The sequence below is a fragment of the Fulmarus glacialis genome, unplaced genomic scaffold, assembly GCF_000690835.1.
Source record: "Fulmarus glacialis isolate BGI_N327 unplaced genomic scaffold, ASM69083v1 scaffold23442, whole genome shotgun sequence".
Classification (NCBI taxonomy): Eukaryota; Metazoa; Chordata; class Aves; order Procellariiformes; family Procellariidae; genus Fulmarus; species Fulmarus glacialis.
In genome coordinates this window covers 29,308-49,903 of record NW_009196291.1, presented here as the reverse complement: position 1 = coordinate 49,903, position 20,596 = coordinate 29,308, and the positions used below count along the sequence as shown (strand labels likewise).

The window sequence follows — 20,596 nt, the reverse complement described above, 5'->3', positions numbered from 1 at the left end:
AAACCATCTAGTCTGATCTCCCTTTTAACAGCGACAAAGCTTTTTCTTTTGCATCGTTTGCAGATAAAGCAAAATATCAAAATGTAGCTGTGTAAGTTATTTTCAATTCTTTCAGCGCTGTTGAGCTTTTAGAGCCCCTATTATATTGCTGAATTTTACCGGATAACTGCATTTTACTAAGTAAGTTCTTTATTGACCCACAAAGTGACCACCAAGGAGTAAGTTATGAGAAAATAAATTATTATTACATTATTTATTATCTCTTTTGGGAAGCTCTCAGGGCAGAGGCTATTTCTCTCTGAAGATCTGGAAATTCCCTATCATATAACGCGTACCCCAAAAAATAGTAAAAATGCTTTTCTACTAAATACTTCCTGATGAGTCACACAGTGTCTTTAGAACAAACCATCATCTTCGTCAAAGTGTTCGTCTGTGGCATATTAAAAGTTATTGGTTTCAAGAATCAAAGGGGGAAAGAAAAAAAGAAAAAAAAAAAAAAAAAGAAAATCGATGGGCTGCGTGCAACATTGACTCAATATAGGCTGCTTCTAATGGCACTCCGAAAAGGGCGGGTGATATTGGCAGCTCACAATTTCTGTAGCATTCATAATGCCATGATGTAAGAAAAAACAAAGAAACTGGGAACAAATGAAGTCACTGAGCTTTCATTATCTGATATGAACATGGCAGAAGTGCTGCATTGTGAACAATGAAAGTCTCATTATGAATGAGTCAACACCCAGGCACTTCGATTACCTTGGTAACAGGAAATAGTAGGAAACGGAGGTTTTAAGCAACATTTGGATAGAACAAGAAAAACATTGTTCACTTCTGATCTTGGAATAAATCTTAAGATAAATGCTTCATATTTTATGGTTCAATAAACAAATTCACAATGCTGAACAAGGAACTTTCCAAATATGTATTCCTTATACCAAGAAATAAAAAGGCTGAAAAACATCTCTTAGCTATACATTTCCATACATACAGTTCTTACCTCTTTAATAAAAGAAAACCCCTACATAGAGACCACGTTTCCGTTTTGTTATCCTATCTACTGCAGATTTCAATTACAATGTTTCAAGCATTCCCCATCCCTGGGCACTCATTCCAGCTGTGCATTTAAGCCAAATACAGGAGCACGTGTGTATACCATGCACACCAAAAAAGAACCTCATCCTCGTAGCTCTTAGGAGCTCTAAATAATATTAATACATAAAAAAAAAAAAGAAATACATTGAAGTAGTAATTAATTTGAAGGAATAAAAAAAAGCAGGCTCATTCTTGCCTTCCTGACATACCTTATAATTCAAAGAAACATACCTATCTATTAGCAGCTATTTAAACTTACATTTTATGTATCATTTTGATTGCATCACTTAATTTGAAGGCAAACATGCACCACTTCCCCAAAACTGCAGATGTTATCTTCCTTTTAAAAGCAATCCTCCATCAACTAAGAAAATGTACATACATTTAATATTTTCCTAGCACTTTAACTGTAATATTAGAAGACCGTATATAATACGTAGATGACAATTTTTCAGTAAAAATATTTTAATACTGAGCTTATGCTTACCTGATTTGAAAATCTCATGCTAACATTCCGCTGATCTTGTGGAGGTACATAACGTCCAATAGGGTCAATATCTTTAGGACTTACTAATTTGTCAGCTGAAAGTAAACGATAATAAAAATACAGAATGACTTGAGTACTTTCTGCAGCTTTTGTGAAGGAGCCATGCAAATGTCTTTTATGTAGTCAGTTCTGCTACTATAATCTTTGTTTTAGATCAATGATTTACAGATCAAAAGGACATTCTGCAAAATTATATTAATTTTAAAACTAATGACTCAAGCATTGTTCTTGCTACAGCCAATTGTAATACTGTAGTATATAAAACTAATCCTTTATTTTTTCACAGAGATGTGTTAAAAGAATATAAACAGACTCCACAACACACAAGTCACATAAAAAGCCCTCAATCCACAACTATGGAATTATTCTAGAGCTTTACCTAGAAACTCAATGGTTACCATTAAAAATTGTTTAGCTTTGAAGAAAAGCAGACAGCCTCTGTCTCAAGGTAATCACACACCTATAATCCTGAAAGGGACAAGGGATATCAAAGGTGTCTCTCAATACGATATCTCAAGAAGAAATTGTGAAAAACCCAATTAAATATATTTGAAACCTAGCAATTTCTACATGGAGTTTTTTACATGGGAAAAAAAAACCCCAAACTTAAAATTCCATAATTTTAACCTTCTCCTGAAAAAAAATTAAGTACTCAATAAAAGCGTACTATTAAAAAGTTTCAACAAATGGCTTGAATAAAGGTTCGCAATCTACTGTGAGCTATTACGCCCTTCAAGTAAGCATTCTCCTATCAAAACCTCATTTTGACATGAAACTGTCCAATCTTTATTTAATTTCTGCTACAGAGGAGGTCACAGTGCATTTTCATTTCTCCTATATATGTCAACAATTTTGCACATATTCTTAAAAAGCTCCACACTAGGAAATCAGCTATTAATCTAGAAGAGAAATAACTCATGACTCCATTAGCTTAATTCAGCTTCAATAGAAAACGAATGCTTATCTTCTTATCTTCTTGATAAGAAAAGTGTTTCTGAATTCTACACTGTGTAGTAAATTAAGACAGCAGTTTATAAACTCAAAATATGTCCTGGCTCAAGCTTAACAGTGTTAGGGAAGACCAGAGCGCAGAATAGACGGTGCAGTGGAAAGAAAACGCATGGGCAGACACTGAAGGACACTGGCTGGGCAGTTCACCAAGTAAGCCATGAAGGAGCCTGCCGCTGCTAGGAACTATGCCAGCGACTGTCAGCCGGCAGGTACTGTGACCGTCTCCTGTCCTCAGCCTTCTGTTGAGAGAAAGCAGCTTGACTCCTGCCAGGAAAGGACCCTCTTCCTCTGCTCTGCACTACTCCCGCAGAGTCACGATCCATGTACAGGTGGTTATGAAAAAAAAAAAAAAAAAAAAAGCTAAGCTAGATTATGAAAAATTACCATGGACAATTTATTAATATACTGACACGAGTTACCAAAATACATTTTAAGGAAAACAGTCATCTAAGCTCCAGTCCACACAGTCAGACTTCTAACGCTGGCTAAAGGCATGGAAGTTACTTAAATTATTTGCAGTACTGTTGATGCTATAAAATTGATTCACCAGTGACTGCAAGATCAATGGACTCTGCCTCATAGTTCTTAAAGGCAAGAGTGGTTTCCAGAATAGGTGTTGCATTTCCACATTGTTTTCACATTGATTTACACTGCTCAGTAATTAAAACATGTAGTCAAAATAACTTTGTATTTAAAACAACTATACCAATAGACTAATATAAAATTTAAGCTAACTTTCAATATTTACAATTTTAGAAAACTGTAGATTTTGAGAAATCTCAGTGAATGTTCATCACCATTATCACAAATACAAGTGTATCGGAATCCAAATGCAGGTTTTCTTTGTTAACTCATTTACATCAGCAACAGCTGACAACATTTAATCCGTTTGGTCTATACTCTTAAAAAATATTTCTAAAAACTCTTAACTTAGTTCTAGGCAGCACTGAATCCACAGAACAAGATATAAAAATTATAAGGGAAAGCACAGGAAAGATAAGAGAGCTACTAAATGAAAGACTAAACTGAGTGAATTTTCAGTTGCATAAAACAGCTGAATACCTGGCATCCCTTTCCCTTGCTTTAAAATGGGGACCCTACCATAAAAGCTTTACAAACCTCCTCAACCAGAGCAAAAAAGAAATTCTATGAAAAACTGCATCACCGTCTGCAAAATGCATGATTTTCTTCATAAACAGTTTTTAAGTTGCATAAGCATGTGGTGATTTCCAACAGCGGTAGGCAGACACTTTTCATTGCCTCTGTTGTTCAGAGCCTTTATAAGCAGGATCAAAATTTTGACTCCACTACTTCAGTTTGCCCCTCTGTGGGAGGCAGGGAAATGTGTAAGAATTGACTCAGTTTCATGTTGCTGCATTTAGAAAAATTTGGACCGCAACAGGCAGATACTAGGCCCACAGACAGAAGATGACTCTAAAAAGGTGATATTGTATGCTCGCCTACACAACAGAAGCAAGGAGGCTGAGCAAATACAGATTAATTGCTACCCTTGAGGCAACACAACAATTTCTGGAATGGATGATGAAATGGGAAACCAGTACCTTCCCAGAAATCGAAGTGTTTGGAGTCAGGCTTCCACTTCATTAGTAACCACCAACAAGCAAAGTAACACACACACACACACTTTCACCAAGGACAAGATTGTTATTCACATAGGTTTTCACCCAGAAAGGAACAAAATTAAACACACCAATTTTAAATTAGTATAAATAAACGGGGTTCCTGATATAACAATCACTGGTGAATAGATTTAGCTTTGTGATAAAGTTTCCAGAACCTATTTGCAAATACTATGAGAGAAAAGGAAAAAAAATATTTTGAAAAAAGGGAGGAATTAAAAGTATTGAATACAGTGGAGAGAAAGTTTTAAAACAACAAAGGCAACAGTTACTAATGACAACATTTCAAAACGAGATTTAGCAAATTATTAAAAAAAAAAAAGAATGTAAGAATGTTCAGCAAAGGAAAGAATTGAAACAAAACAAAAGAAAGTTACGTTACTCAAACAGCATTTAGCAAACAATAAATACAATTTATTTAACCAGAATTCCGCAGGTATAGAAATACACAAATATTAGTACAAGATGAATACTAGCAGAATTACTACGGTATTCCTGCACACGCATTTGAGGATTACGTGGCTAATACTAAGAGGTTAAAATAAAATTTTTTTCATTAAAGGTGAAATTGCCTCCATTTACTTTACAGTGTTGACTAAAAAACGACTTATGCAAGGAATACAGTGAAACCAAACAGGTGGAGCACCAGATGGACTCTGTTCTTCCATACCTCAAGATACAACCACTGTTCTTGCCAAGCCTTGAATTTTTAAACTCCCCTTCAATCTTTCTCATTTTTACTACCAACAGCCTGCTTCCCTTTACAGTGTTCACAGAATAAAAGTTTTTAGAACTCAATCTACTGATTACCAGGTAAATGCTGAGCATGTTAAAACAAAGTAATATATCTTTCTCCTAAAAGAAATATTAAGAAAAAAAATCTTAACTGTGAAGACTTTTCTGGCTTAACAACTGTTTTTGCATTAGCCTTTGAATCCTCTCAAGGGAGACCAAGAGTTTATTTGTGACTGAAATTCACCAGAACAACCTTCAATGGCCAATCTTTGAAATGCACTTTCAAATGCTCATCCAGTCTCTTCTATTTTAAAGGGTAAAAATAACACAGACTGAAGAAAACATTAACTTTATCTGAGACTGCAACTATTCAAAATTTAAATTTGTCTTGCTTAACGCAGTAAATAAATTCAATTAAATGCTATTGATCACTTACAAACATCACTGTACAGATGCAGCTGGTATAGTTAATCCAGAAAGTGTCACGTTAATATATTTTGTCATGAAGAAAAGGAAATAAGAGGGAAAACCAGGAAAAGAAACAGCAAAAAAGAAACCTATCATGTTTAGAAGATTTTCAGTATTCTATAAAATATTCCAGTAAGCTTCATAGTATGCAGCATAAAATTCCAACATAAAGAATAAAAAGCAATTTTTGCCTATCACGTATGTACCAAAGCACAGGACACACATGCCACCCACAGTCCATTCAAAACAAGCCAATGCGTTTGTTCAGATTCAAGAAAAACATTAACAAGATAAATATCCTTTACTTCTGACAAGTCAGAACCCAACAGAATTTCCTCAGCCTCTTACCCAGGAGTTTTGCAATGATGTAAACTGCCTGTCCCCACAAGAAAAACCTTCCATCGCGTCCATTGTTACTAGGAAACCGTTTCTGACTGCCGGGGTTCTTCTTTTCCAGTTCAACAAAATCAGCTGGCACGTAGTAATACTTGGGTACAACAGGACATCCTACAGAGTTTCAAAATAAGTACAGTAAGTAAATAAATTCCACTTCCCTTATTATTTGATTGTGGTCCCCTAATAAAGCTGAATTGGATTCAAAACAGGAAAAATTATACCCTAGCAACAACTTGATTGAACAGAAAGACTGTTGTCATTCATTGTTACCTCTCAAAACCACAATCCGTGTAGGAAACCCAGGGCAATATTAAACTACTATATTTTTCACCAAACATTTCCACAGAATTTCCTCCCAGAACACATACATTGTTTGTGTAGCACCTTACTGTGCAAAAAGAAAAAAAAAAAAAAATTCACCTAAAGCAAAATGCAACACAGATAACAAACCATAACCAAAAGAAATGAGAGCTGCATCGGAGTGAAACACTTGGGGTGTTTTTCCCCGCATTTAACACCCGCCCTTTTTAAAACTAAAATCTTGGCCTAAAGTAGTCAAACATTTAATTAAATGAAAATTATAATTTTTTGCAAGTATGACAAAACGAGTTAAAACCAACATTTTAATTTTGAAACATCATGGAAAAAAATGGCATAACTTCTTCATTGGAAGACAGCATATCTTGTATCTAGAACTATGCCACAGGTATAGTGATCATTGTAGATTAATAACCTTTATTTCAACACTTTTTAAGTGGACAAGAGTCTGGAATTTAGAAACATAATTACAAATGATTGACCTAATTATATGCAATACAAAAGCAAATTAATATGCTTTCTGCAAAATTAAATTTCACCTTAATATTGCTTTACTTTTGAATTTATTTGGATAAAGAACAGTGATAAACAGAATGAAGCTGCAGTGTCTGACTATTCACTTAGACAAAAAAATTACTGGTAAGAAGGTGAGAAAAAATGAGAAGTGGAAGTTATTAGAAAGAGACTATTCAAATGAGTAAGGTATCAAAACACACCCAGAAATTTTAAGACGAGCCATTCGTGATGACATTCAACAAGAGGAACCACAAGATTAATTTAGTGCCCATGGAACTTCATATACTCATTAATAATCAGAAAAAAGCAATGATCAGCAAGGTCAGAAAATTTGCTATGTAATGAAAATTTGGTAAGGAAATGTTTGTATTTCTCACAGAAACTAGTTCACTTCAACAAGTATTCTAAGTTTAAAGAACAAGTCAGACTAAAATATTCTGCATCCACTTGTGTAACTGTACCACAGATGTCAAGAGCAGGTGACTAAAGATGATGAGTTTTAAAATTGGGTTGTCACTATATTGACGGTTGTTCTGTTCTCAGGCCATTTTTTTTTCCTCCCACTCAAACTTATGGTCTTTTCCTTTTTTTTTTTTTTTTTTTTAACTGAATTTTGGATGGATGTGCCTGTAGGCCATCAATAGCCCTGTCTGCAGTTCCACCAAAATTCTGGAGTGCACAATTTAAGTAAGAGAACATTTATATTAGAATTAACATGTTGCCACTTTCACTGCTCTAAGCTAGAAACAATTTCATATGCATATACCAAATTATTTTTTAAATCTTGTGAAGTTAAGTGACAATGAATGATGCAAGTAATTCTCAACTGTATCCAGGTGGAACACTGAAACGATCTGACTGTTGGTAGGCAATATTTTCCTGCAAAATCAAAGTGAACTTTGTAAATAATGAAGCACAGGCGAAGGAGGGGAGGAATGACTGGGTACACTGTAAATCTTACATTTATATCAGTAGCATTTTTCCAGATAACATTACTTTTATTATCACTCTTTATGATGCAATGTATCTACATGAAAGAGATTATTTAGTATTAGTATTTTGCCATCAGGAAACATAGTGATATTACTACTTCTCCTTTGCTCTGACTGCAATATCCATTAATAGGAAAGTCAGTATGTTAACAATTTCAGATAAATAAAAAGCTGCAGTGTTTTAGAAGAATGATTATCAGATAATACCTTCAGATGTATGTTGAAGCAAAGGATCCAGAAGATCCTGATATTCCTTTACTTGTGCAGGATTTCCTCTAAAAACTCCTAAAAATAACCAAACAATAATTGATTTAATGGAAGAAATAACTTTTCCGTGAGCTTAACATTCATAAAAGAAGAAGAAAAAAACCCTAGTGTTTATTTTTCCATGGGGTAGTGCCTACACACTAAATAGTTCATGTGAAGTAAAAGAGTAAACTATAGATCCTTACCTACTGCTACAGCTAAATCTCACAGGGATCATGAATCGGCCACTCTCTTATTAGCTTAAACTGAAATCGATGGCAAGTTACACAGGACAGTAAAGCTGTGAACTTACAGAGGCTCAGGAACTGGACACAGACAACTAGCCCAGCTAGCTATAAATAACTTCCCTAATTGTAGCAGAATGAAGCAGCAGAGCTTGTGTGCCAGTATGGAGGCAAACAGGCTGGTTCTAAATCTTTAGGACAGAGGTGCAAAATGATCTAGAAGCAAGTTGCCTAGAAATCCCAATAAATAAATACAAAAGGAATTTGAAGTAATAAATTGAAAAACTCCCCTCCAAAGATTTCTTAGATGGAATGTTTACATTGGTAAGTTATATAGGTATTATCATATTATAGAGGTTCAGAACTGCTGACACACCTTGAGATATTAAACAGAACAGTCAACTCTTTATGATGCTGCTTTTGAGGAAAAATTGGTAAGTTTCGGAGTACCAGTACCTTAAATGTTTTTCTAGCAGAACTTAAGTCATCCCAAAATGAATCTGATGAATATTAACATGACCAGTGTTGAGTTCATCAAAAGTTCTTACATGAAAAGATATATCAAAAATACCAAAAGCATTTCTGTTCATCAAGGAAAACGTGGATGAACTTGACAAGTCACATTGACTTTTTAAAATAGAACATTTTTTAAAATTAAAAGGGGAAAAAGTTAGACGAAAACTTTTCATTGTACATCTTTCACTCATTTCTTTCCATGGTTTTCCTTTTCAATTACCATATTCTTCCGTATTATTAAAAATAGCTGTAATGTTTCCCTCCTTACCTTATCCTAGAAAATTACCATAATCCTTCACATTCAACCAGAAATGTAAAAAGCTTTAAAAAATGCTATTGAAATGTCTTATCCATAAAATAGTCATATTGATTTATTTAGTTCAATCCTTTCCCTATAGATGCACATCTACTACCCAGAGAGTCCTAAACAATTTCCTTTTGGGAAAATCCCAAAAGAAAATTAGTACTAAAGCAGCCTTTTTGTATTCTTTAGAAGGGTGAATTCTGAAAAGCAAAAATAAGACAAAAGAAAACCACAAATTCATCCACTGAGAACAAATATACCAGAACATCGTTATTAGAAAAAGTTGAGATATGGTTTTTGTTAGTCAATATACATATATATAAAAAAAGTCACAAAAACCTTATCTTTTATGTTATTTTAAGAATATCCAACAAATTATTCTACTGAAAAGCTGGAGTGCAGTAGAAAGCTGAAGTTTGACTACTGTATAGAGATTTCTTTCTTTCCATGGCTCTTCAATGCTCTGTCCAAAACCAAAGCTGACAGGTGTTGTTCATTTTCGAATATGCCCAAGTGTATATATACAGGAAATGAAATAACTTGCCAAGAGAAACAAATGCAATGAAAGTTTGCACACAAAAAAGGGTGTGTTTAAGTGACACACTGAACTATTTCAAAACACTTGGGCACAGTCATGACATAAGAGCAGTATGATATTCTGACTATTTGTAATTTAGTCTTATTGGCAGATGCTGTAGAGGATAAAAAGATGCATTTATGTGATAATAAAATTGCTTTTATATTAAGAATCATCTAGTGAAGATAACAGTTGGGTAATAATGATCATCATCCATGAGGAATAAAACAGTATTCTTAATACTACGAGAAAATGCATAACTGATTCAGAAGTATCTACTTGCCAGAACTGTCTTAACTCTCCATACCTTAAAAATCCTAAAAAGCTGTCATTGACAAAGAGAAAAGTTGATGAGCTAATTAGTCTTATAAAAGAAAATACAAGTAAGTATATAGTAAATATATAGTTACTTGAATATGTTTTGCTAATTTTTCAAAATGGAAACGATGAAAGAAATTTTGCTGATGTGAACAAAATTGGGGGACTATGGACAATGATTTACAGCACACTCTTCTTCCTTATTTAATGGAGCACTGTCCCACTGTTACAGAGGTAACAAAATCCAGCTACCAGGAGTTACCTAGATATTCAGTAGCTTAATATACTTTGCTGAAAAGGCTTTCCTTTGTACTCTGCAAGTGTGTTCGATGCGCAAATAGGCTTTCAGCTGAACCAGTATTCACAATGTAGCAGCTTGAGGTTTTTTTCAACGTTTTCATCATAAAGACAATTCAACTGTAATCTACTCCTCCTATTTCATTGTCTTTTTGCAGTTTAAGTCGCTCTGAATATGCTTTAAATTTTGCATTAAGGAAGCTTGTGGATTTGGAGCTATGTGCACAGAATCTACTAATAGATTTGTTCTATTTGATGAAATTGTGGTACAGGAAAAAAGACAAGGACAGTATGTGCAAAATATGTATTTTGTACTTTTTCTTTGTAATACAATAAGAGTGAAATGCTTTCTTTATTCTTCTGCTAACTTCAGTTAAAGATGATTATCTTCCCTGTTCTTCCCAAAACTGCAGGTGGGCAGCATTAAATGTCAGTGCCTTTCTCCTCAGTTTTGGGCATCACTCTTTGAGAAATGTCAAGCATTCCTTTAGAAAAATCAATTGTGAAATCTTATTACATCTTCAAACAAAATATTTTAATCTCTGGGTGGCCACAGAGGAGTCTAGGCAGATAGCAGATTTCTACGCCCCTCACCATCTTTAGTCGAAAACTATTCCACACACTAAAGGGAAAAAAACATGGCCAAATTTTCATCCATTTGCAAACCTGTTTGATGGCTCTAACCCTTCCTCATTTTCTTATTCAGACTCTTGTTCTATGTGAGTTTTAGCTTCCATCCTGAAATCATCCCGTGAAGTTTTTTAGTATGTCTCCTATCCTCAAGACAAGGTCTAGGTAGTGGTATTTTTGTTATTGTTGTTGGGTTTTTTTGTTCTGTTTTTTAAAATCAGACTAACTGGCTACATGGAAAAATGTGGCCAGAAAGCACAGGCATTTCAAAGAGAAACTAGGCCTTTTTTGGTTCGCTTTCTTCTCTTCTGAATTCTATTTCAATTAACCACAGAATATCCAAATTGAAAAGACCTGCTGCAACATTCAGTTTGTCAATGTGTTCTCTCTTCCACTTCATTTTCTCTCATGTGCTGCTGCAAAGTTCTGATACACTGTGGAAGTTTTTAAGGCAATGCAGGATTGAACGTCACAGATTCAAGCTTTTAAAAAACCCATATAGAGTTATATTCTAAAACCAGTTCACATTAAAAATGCTGAAAGATGGGAGGCTGGGTGCTTGGGGTTTTTTAACCCATAAGGCAGAACTCTCAATGAGATATTTAGTGTCACTGCATTATGGTTTATTTTGGCAGGACAGGAAAATCATTTTGTATCTTTCCTCTAGGGGCTCATCTCTCTAATGCCTTTAATAAAGCTGTACTTACCATCAATTATCATGAAAATAAAAAACAGAGGGAATTCACACTCAATGCCATCAAAAAGCTGAAAAGAAGAAAAATTAATCAGACATTTCATCATTTTGGTTTAAGGAAATGTATTTGAATATCCTATTGAATAATTTCAGAGCAACAAAAGACAAACATGAATGCAAAAACATTTTAGTACATCAGCGTTTCATTTAGCTTACAGCTTCTTAATTCTATGGGCTCTTTAACTGTGCTTTTACATATGCTGTGGTTCATTCTCAAGCAGAATATTTATATAATCTATGTTTTATTTTCCACAGAGAAACTATTGGGGAGAAAAAAAAGTAAATTTTCATTTAGATAACCTTTACTGATAAACACTGTGGTCACAAGCAAAATTGTTTTCTATACACTCAGACTGTAGTCAGCTGTGAAATTAAATAAAATGATAAATAACTTCCTTATTTGTTATGTGAAATCAACTGTGCCCTAAATGTAAATGGAAGCACATTCATTACAAAACAAATCAACGACTAACTTGCTGACTTAGCAATCTCTCAACACCGCACATGCCAAATTACAAAATGCATCTTCTTCACTTGAAGCAATTAGGAATCACTGTGCAATTCAAATTGCAAATACTGGAGGGCTTCCGTTTTTGTTTTGATTTGGGTTTTGGGGTGGGGGGGTGTTTTTCTTTTTTTAAGCATTGCCTAAACATTTTAGAAAACCAAAATTTGCCCTTATATAGGCCAGGTATTCCTTTACCTTAATTTCTGCTGGTTTATAATAACGTCGTGTTTTGTCCTCCAGCGCTGTTCTGTACCCATCTCTCAGAAATCTTTTAAACCCGTATTTTCCTTTCAGTTTTCTAATAATTTTATCTAGTGTTTGACTGAACAAAACCTCATCATCCAAAGCAAATGCAGGATAACTAAGACAGGGCAAAAGAGCTGCATCAGTATTCTGTAGAAGGAAAAATAGCACATTACAAATTCAATTTGATCTCTGACAATTATTTGATGCACAAACAAAGACTGTTTAACTTACTAAGTGAAATACGCATTTGGGACATTATCTTTATCAAAATCATGGTATAATATATTAAAATAGTGTGCAAAATAAGACTTCTAAAGATGTGTAACGATAAACTACAAACCCCATACTCGGATATATGATTTAAAAGAGAACTCATTTGACTCAAAATCTGACCTACTTTACAGTTGATAATCTGCAGGGATAAGTGAATACATTCTATAACTTTGTGGTTTTAGAAACAAAAAATATCGTCCAGGTTATTCCTGGAGGAAACACAAACATTTGGGTATCCTATGCTCAAAAAGAATCACAAACATTTTATAAAGGTGCAATGCTGAGAAGTAACTATGATTAAATCATCATTTCTGAGCAGCTTTTTCAGGAATATTCTTCAGGTGCTGTAACGAACAAGCCTATCTGATTTACAATTAAAGTCATACGGGAAGAATTTCAGGAAAAAAAAATGAGTAGCATTTCTCGAGAACCATGTGTAACTATCATGAATTAAAAACACAAGAAAAATTACTAACTAGTGCATCACCACTACAGGTAAGCTTATAGAAACACAAAAAAGTAGTTTTAAGTTATAATTCTTACATCACGTGCTGTTTTGTTAGTCCTTTCTGCTGATATGTCTAAGATATTCAACCATTTAAAATACCATATTTTTGCCAATATCATTGACGTGAATCCATAAAAGGAAAAAAAAAGGACACAAAAATTGCTTCTATAGCATAAGTAACTTACGAAACCAGCTTCTGTTGGAATATTTCAAGTCTCCAGCAAACAATAAACAGCAAAAGAGTTCTAAAAGACCATTAGACTATAAAAAAAGTAGCTGACAGTGCCTTTTATTTTAACTATCCAGTATTAAAACTCTGCTATAATTCTTCTACACAATGAGTAAACTATTAATGTTGAAGATTAATAGTCTGTTTCATGAACAAAAATTCTATTATATCCCAGAATGAACAAAAAAGCAGAACTCTATTATCACTCATTTTAAATTTAAATTAAATTTGATTTTCAAAAACCAAATTTACCTTTGATGCTAGTACTAAAATACAAAGAGTTTCAAAAATGCAGGCACTGAGTGTATAGTGGAAACTAGGCCAAAAGAAAGACAATCACCAAGACTGCAAACCCTACTTAGGTTATTGCAGATCATTATTATTTTGAATTTTATTTTAACATTGTTTAGAAAGCTACCAACAGGCTGCCATTTTAACCTAAATACTCATAAAATAAAGAATGCCATCGTAATTCCACTTCAGAGAAACAACTACATCACAGTGACATTTAAGAAGCAGAAATTTAACATCTTCCCAGCAAATTCCTATCTTTATTAAGGAGAACATAATGGCCATTAGAGAACTAAGAATTATGTTCGTATTCATCTATTTTCTTCACACTCTGTTGAGGTGAATTTCATTTAATTACTTACATGAGACCTTGACTCTCGGGGTAGCAATGAACAGAGAGTCTGTCTGTTACGGTTATGGGCATCAAAATCCACAAATATAACAGACCAAGAGCAGCCCTGTAAACAGAACATTAAATTTATTTAAGGCAAAGGGAAGAAAAGTTAGCATATGCTGGTGAAACTAACTGGTTCTTTGTTTTGTTTAGGTTATGTTGTAATAGTCTGGTAGCTCGTAATTTTAATCAGAAAATGTACCGCAACATCAAGTTGAAAACATTCGAATTTTCAAACGTATTTAAATATAGCCAAAATTAGATGTTTTTATCTACTAGTGATTATGAGTTATATGATTCATTCAAGCTATGAACTCTTCCATTAATTCGTGAAAAACAATGACTGTATTAAGGACAAACAAAAAAGTAGTTGTCCCTCCCTGTGACTGCAGGAAATGTTCCAAATAGTGATGTTGAATATTTCATTACAAGTCAGTCAGAACACAAATAATTGGATAGTCACCTGAGGTACTGCTTTGGAAAAGGACTTCCATAGCAAATAAAAATTACCTGCTTTTCAGCTACTGTAAGGTCTATGTTATTAACACCTAACAAAACCCATTTCTTAGTAAAATTCTGTAATTTTACACTGTATCTCTCCGTCAGCTTTTTGATACTTCCTGACACACTCAGAAAAATTCCCATAGATACTGTTTAAACAGAATCAACAGCATTTAAAAGTATTATCAGTAGGCAATTTCTTGGAAACTCAATGCAGTTTGTAAAAGAATGGATATCTTCATATATGTAGTAATTGATAATGAGTCTCAATATCACTATCCCATTGGAAGACACATTCAACACTGAACTCATTCTGTTACTGTCGTAAATACCATACCATAAATTTTCATAAATTCACCAAATTTCTCCTGAAGAGCAGTCACTTTCTTTGGTATACTATTCTCTTAGGAAGACTGTTCCAGAACCCACCCTCCCTAATTATTAAAAATTTTAACTTCCAACTAAGTTTCTACATAACTAGCTAACCACCCTTCTTTTTGTGCCACTAGTAGCATCCATTCATTTGGCTTTCCAAACAACAGACGTTTTTTCTTACTTACTCTTTACCCGCACTCTAATTTTCCATAGCTATCATACAAATATTCAGCTTTTGCTTTACTAGGCTAAACAAAACATGTTTTTCCACTGTCCTCATGGAAAATAATCTCTCTGTTCTCTTAATCATTCCAGCAAGATATACTGAATAGTGCTGAGATAAGAATGTACAAAAATAATCACATTTGCTTTGATGATTTCTTATTCTCCTACTTTCGTCTTAATCCAGATTCTGATTATTCACAAATCTCTAAATTCATCTACAAACTCTGAACACAATCTGTCTACGCGTGTGAACAGCCAGTTTCAAAATCTATGCTTCTTTGGGGATTCAAAAGCAGACTAATTTGCATTTCATAAAACCACAAGCATCTTGTTTTACAAATGAACTATTTTTCACTTCTCTAAAGACTGTAAAATTCTGTAGTAAGGACACCTTACAAAGGCTTGATTTTTTTTTAACATACAATTTTTTCCTCAAACTAATATAGGACATGTAGCATATATAGAAACAATTGCTTATACTATGACTAGGTCAAACTTGAAATGGTGTTCATCTTGTCGCTAGCAGCCCCATTTTAGCGCATACATGCATGCACCATGCACTTCATTCATTAGTTCATTAACTCACATTGCCAGTAAACGCACGTCCTCTTTTATGTAATTTTTTTTGCTGATATGTAATATTTTCTAAAAGGTATTGTAGCTTAAATGGAATTCTTACATTAATGATACAAATTCTAAGCTATTTATACTCTGTGATACTCTGAAACCAGAGGTTTGGATTAACGTTATCAAGCCCACAAAAAGATAAAATAAGCTACAGTACTTTCAATACTGATGATTCTAAAGTGATTAAGTAAAAACATAAACTGAAATGCAATCAGTTCACACTGCATCCTAAACGTAAAACAAACAAGCGAGAGGGGAAGAAAAAAAAAAAAAAAAAAAAAAAATCAGGCCCACTTTTACAGTTCTTCCATACAAACTTCAGCAGAACTTAGGATGATACAATGATTTCAGGATCTGGCTACGATCAACGCACAGTTAAGGACTGTAACAGAATTCTTATGCCAATGTCATACATACTAACTACTTCATATAGATTTATAACTATTGTTTCAGAGATATACAATACATTGGGAATAAATTTAAGAAATTTAGCATAGGATATAAAGCAAAATAATGAGACACTAAATAGCTTATTTATCTGTTATATTAAAAATTCTCTTCTCAATGTGTAAATAAATTTTTACTGAGGGAATATTAGGATTACAGCTTGACTGTATTTTTATGCTTATAACTCCCACTTTTTATGAAATACTTCTGGTATGATGGAGATGAAAATGAACAGCATTTAAAAAACAGGAATGAACTCCTTTTTATGTTAAAGCATGTAAAAGATTAAACAAAGAGCCAATCATTTTTCAATTCATAATTGTTCTTTATGGTACCTGGCACCTAGAAAGTGTAGCAAAGGATGCATTAAAATTACTTGAACATCAGTTAAGCGGTGCTTTGTTACAGAACAAATAGCATGATTTCTTACAGAAATGCATTCTTTTTTAATGTTTTATAGAATTCGGGGAGGGAGGGAAGGAACAGTTTAATATGAATATGAAAAATAAGTGACCTTTATTTTGTCTTCTCTGGGTGCACCCATGAATGCACAGGGAAACTGCCCTATCATGATATACTCAAAGATATATAACACACATGCATGTGTGAGAGCACAGCTATAATACCACATATTTGTATTTATTAGTCTCCTCCAGCATCCACAGTGTGAGTGGAAAAATCTGCATGGAAAGGCTGAGCAGTCTGTTGTCTCCAGCAATGATTTATGCAGGTTGCACTAGTGTAGTTGCAGGTGCAAACAAGTTCCTCTTGAGGGGCTCAGCAGGATTTCTCGAAGCTACTGGAACACAGCTGGAGCTAAGCACAAAGGCAAACTCTGCCACAGACTGAAGGTCAAAATGGTTTCTGTTTATGCTAAGTATCTTGCAAATAAACTCTCAAAGCATTTAAACTGGTTTTGCTTCAGCAAATTATTCATCCATTTCAGAATTTAGTAAAAAATCATTTGAAAAAAACCCAGCAGATGCATTTACTGGTGCTTGAGACTGTTGGGAAGGTAAAGATTGTAGATAAATGTTTTTTCTGAAATACTGACAATGTATGTGTAATGTCTGATCATTATTTAAGATCCTTACCAGCTCCTAGTTCTTAACGCATAACATCAGTTTTTAAAATGTATGTAAAGTAAACCAAAACTAGACCAAATGGCTAAGTCTTTTTGAAACAGTGCATTTGTGTATGCATAAAGAGCACTTTCATACTTCTCCACTCAGCAGCAGCCATCAATATTTCATGAGGAATGGATTCTAAAAAGAACAAGTCTATTGTACTACAGTACTAGTACAAATATGTAGATGCAAAAAACCCCAAAAAACACACCGAAAAAAACACAAACAAAAGAACCCACCATGAATAGATATCCACAGAAAATGTAATGGATGCCTAAGTCTATAGAGTCAGAAATCCTTGTTTAGGAGGATCTCCTGTTTTATGCTATAAGACAAAGAAGGGTCTAACAATAGTAAGTGGTATAGCTTTACATAAATAGGTAAGATTTTTTAATAGATCATACTTCTATGTCCGTTGCTTACTATTTAAAACAAATTGTAACTTACATTTTTCATCCCAGGCATCTGAATAGCTCTAAGAAGTTTTAGTTTAACAGTTGTTTTTATGTGAATAAATTACAAGGAAGAACTTTTTGTCCAATAGCGCTAATAATTATTTTATATGACTGTTCCGATCCATACCTTCCATTTTACCAATACAAAAATGGAGACACAAATAACTAAGAATGTTTTAATAAATCAAGCAGTACAGAAAGGAACTTGGAACGTAATTTGGACTGTCTCCCAGTCACACTTCTACAGCTGACCTAGCTTATACTCATTAGTTCACACAAAGAGCATCTGAAAATTCCCTTTATTCACCATTTACCATTTTACCATTTATATCTTCCCTCCTTTGTACTATCTTCTTTATGGCAAACCAGTGGATTTAACCAAGTTTCTTAAAGTTGAATATTTGAAACAGACAAGTATCATAATCTGAAAGTCAGCTCCATCTGACTTACAAGACAAAAGGAGAGCACAGGTATTACAGAAAGAGGGGGAAAGGAGAAGAAAAAAAAAAAACACGTCATTTTTTTAAACCAAGTTCCGAATGTTATTCAACCCTAAGAAAAGATAAAGCATGTTTCATGGATTAATGTTTACTTCTTAAGAAATACAGACATTTGGGCGTGTGAGCAAGGTCCATCAGTTACAAGTCAAAAAGGATGAAAGCTTCCAAGAAAACAGGGCAATATGGAGAGCTTTACTTAGTGTACTGAGCTCACCACTTCATGGCTTGACCAACCTATCCTCCCTTCCACACAATTTACAGGCAAAAACTCACCAGCAAGTTTTATAAATATTTCTACACATACTTGATGCTATCCAGCTTTCTTTTTAGCTGCACTCCTTCATTTCCATTCATTAGTAACACCAATAGCTTAACAATGACATATCTCTTCCGTTTGTAAATTTTCTAGACCATTAATTTGGAAGAGCATTCTTTTATTTTAGCTGTACACTACTGTAGGTATAACACCTAAAAAAAGATGCACGTAGAAGGGGAATACAAGTCAGAGATAAAAATACAAGAAAAGGCTTGCTTTCTTAATAGAGACAAGCCATGTGAAAGGATGAGAAAAGAAAAGATTTTACCACTATGCAACATATTGAAATGAAAAACCAATAAAACAGTGGGATTATGTACAAGTAGCTTGTTTAAAGTCTTGATGAAAAGCCCTCATGAAGGAAGAAGACAGAAGTAAGGTAATGCTGGTAGGTAGTAGTATACTGTACTATGATCAACAGATAAAATTCTGAAAGAAAAACCTTCTTGGCAACCAAGTCCCTTTTCAGAATAAGCTACAATCATTTTAGCTTTTTTTTTTTAAGAAAAAGGTAATTCTTGATACTAAGGGCACTAATGATTTTATCAGATGAATTCTGTACCTGAAACAGGAGCAACCAGTTTGCAAACTAACTTTTTTTAAAGCTGAGATCTAACAAACTGTGCTATGTATTTCTAAATATCCTCTGATCTACAGTGTAAATCATTATTGCTAAAAAAAAAAGGAGAGAAAACAAACATTTTTATTACCTGCTTTCCAAAGAGATTGAAGCCATTAATTGCTTCTAAAGCTGCTTTTGCCAGCCCCACGGAGCTGAGGAAAAAACAAAACAACAACAAAAAAACAGAGATATCATAATTCAAGCCCAGACTAAAATTTAACACGTTTGACAGCTTTCAGAGCGATGATCTTTTCTTGATTTGAATTTTATGCTTAACCTTTATGTTAATAAAATGATGATGCAGAAAATTTGGGGTTGTTTGGTGGTGGATTTTTGGTTTGTTACTTTTTTTTTTGTTTGGTTGTTTTTTTTTTTTAATACTTTTCAGCATTTTTATTTGTCTTCAAATGTCAGAGACCATCTGGAAAAAAGCACTACGGCTCTCACCTTGCGACTAGACATCTGGCATTATGTATTTCAAGGTCTTGCTAATAGTGTATTAACAGAGGATTTACTTCAGCACAATTTTTCAACCCAGCTCTCAAGCATTAAACTATAAAAGACTTGATTTCTGACTAGCTTTCGATATAATAAAAGAACTCATCAATCTTCAGAGGATTCAGAAAAGGAGGATTTTCTGACGTCAACCATCTAGTGAAAGGTCTTTTATTTCACTTACTTCATGACTAGTATCCATCACTAAGAAAACAAGACCCAGAAATACTACTACAAGCTTTCAAGTTAGCAAGTTCATGTTTAAAGATATTAAGTACTAGTCATATCTACTAAAATCACTAATCATTATATAATTTTAAAATCAAATTATATACTAAAATATAATTTATTACTGATCAGGAAAATTACACAGTACATATAAAAATACATACAAGAAGACTTTTAAAAGGCTGTTTCACTTTAAAAAATGTAGTCTTAGCTTTTCTTTGTGACTATTTAAAAAAAAAAAAGAGAAGAGAAAAAGCATTCCCTCTCAGTGCACACACACACTTTTGATGATTTTTTTTTTTTTTAAAGAAAAGCTCAAGATAAGCTAATAGAACTCTACATGCATTTGACAGGTTTATATGAAATTCGAAGTATGACAGAGGACAATTTTAAAATATTGTTTTAAAGAATACATAATTATAGATAGGCCAACTTCATGTGAGTCCACTTAATTGGAATAAAGAGCTAAAGCATTAACATACACATAAAATGCTAAATTTTTGCACGTTCATTCAAAAAATCTAGATATTAAGGTCACAGGGCATCAAAAAGCAAAATATTTAAATGACCTAGTTCCCAACAGTGCTGGAGTTTAAAAATGTAATATATAATGTTACCAGATTTCTG

General features: G+C 33.6%; 1 protein-coding gene across 1 annotated transcript in view; it reads right to left on the bottom strand.

The window, feature by feature from the left end:
• The window catches only part of PHKB (phosphorylase kinase, beta), an 82,605-nt gene that overhangs the window by 35,081 nt on the left and 26,928 nt on the right, over positions 1-20,596 (bottom strand). Inside the window, 7 exon segments of the mRNA XM_009572168.1 lie at positions 1,580-1,674; positions 5,842-6,000; positions 7,923-8,000; positions 11,556-11,613; positions 12,306-12,503; positions 14,020-14,115; positions 19,335-19,398. Coding sequence (XP_009570463.1) covers positions 1,580-1,674; positions 5,842-6,000; positions 7,923-8,000; positions 11,556-11,613; positions 12,306-12,503; positions 14,020-14,115; positions 19,335-19,398 — 748 coding nt within the window.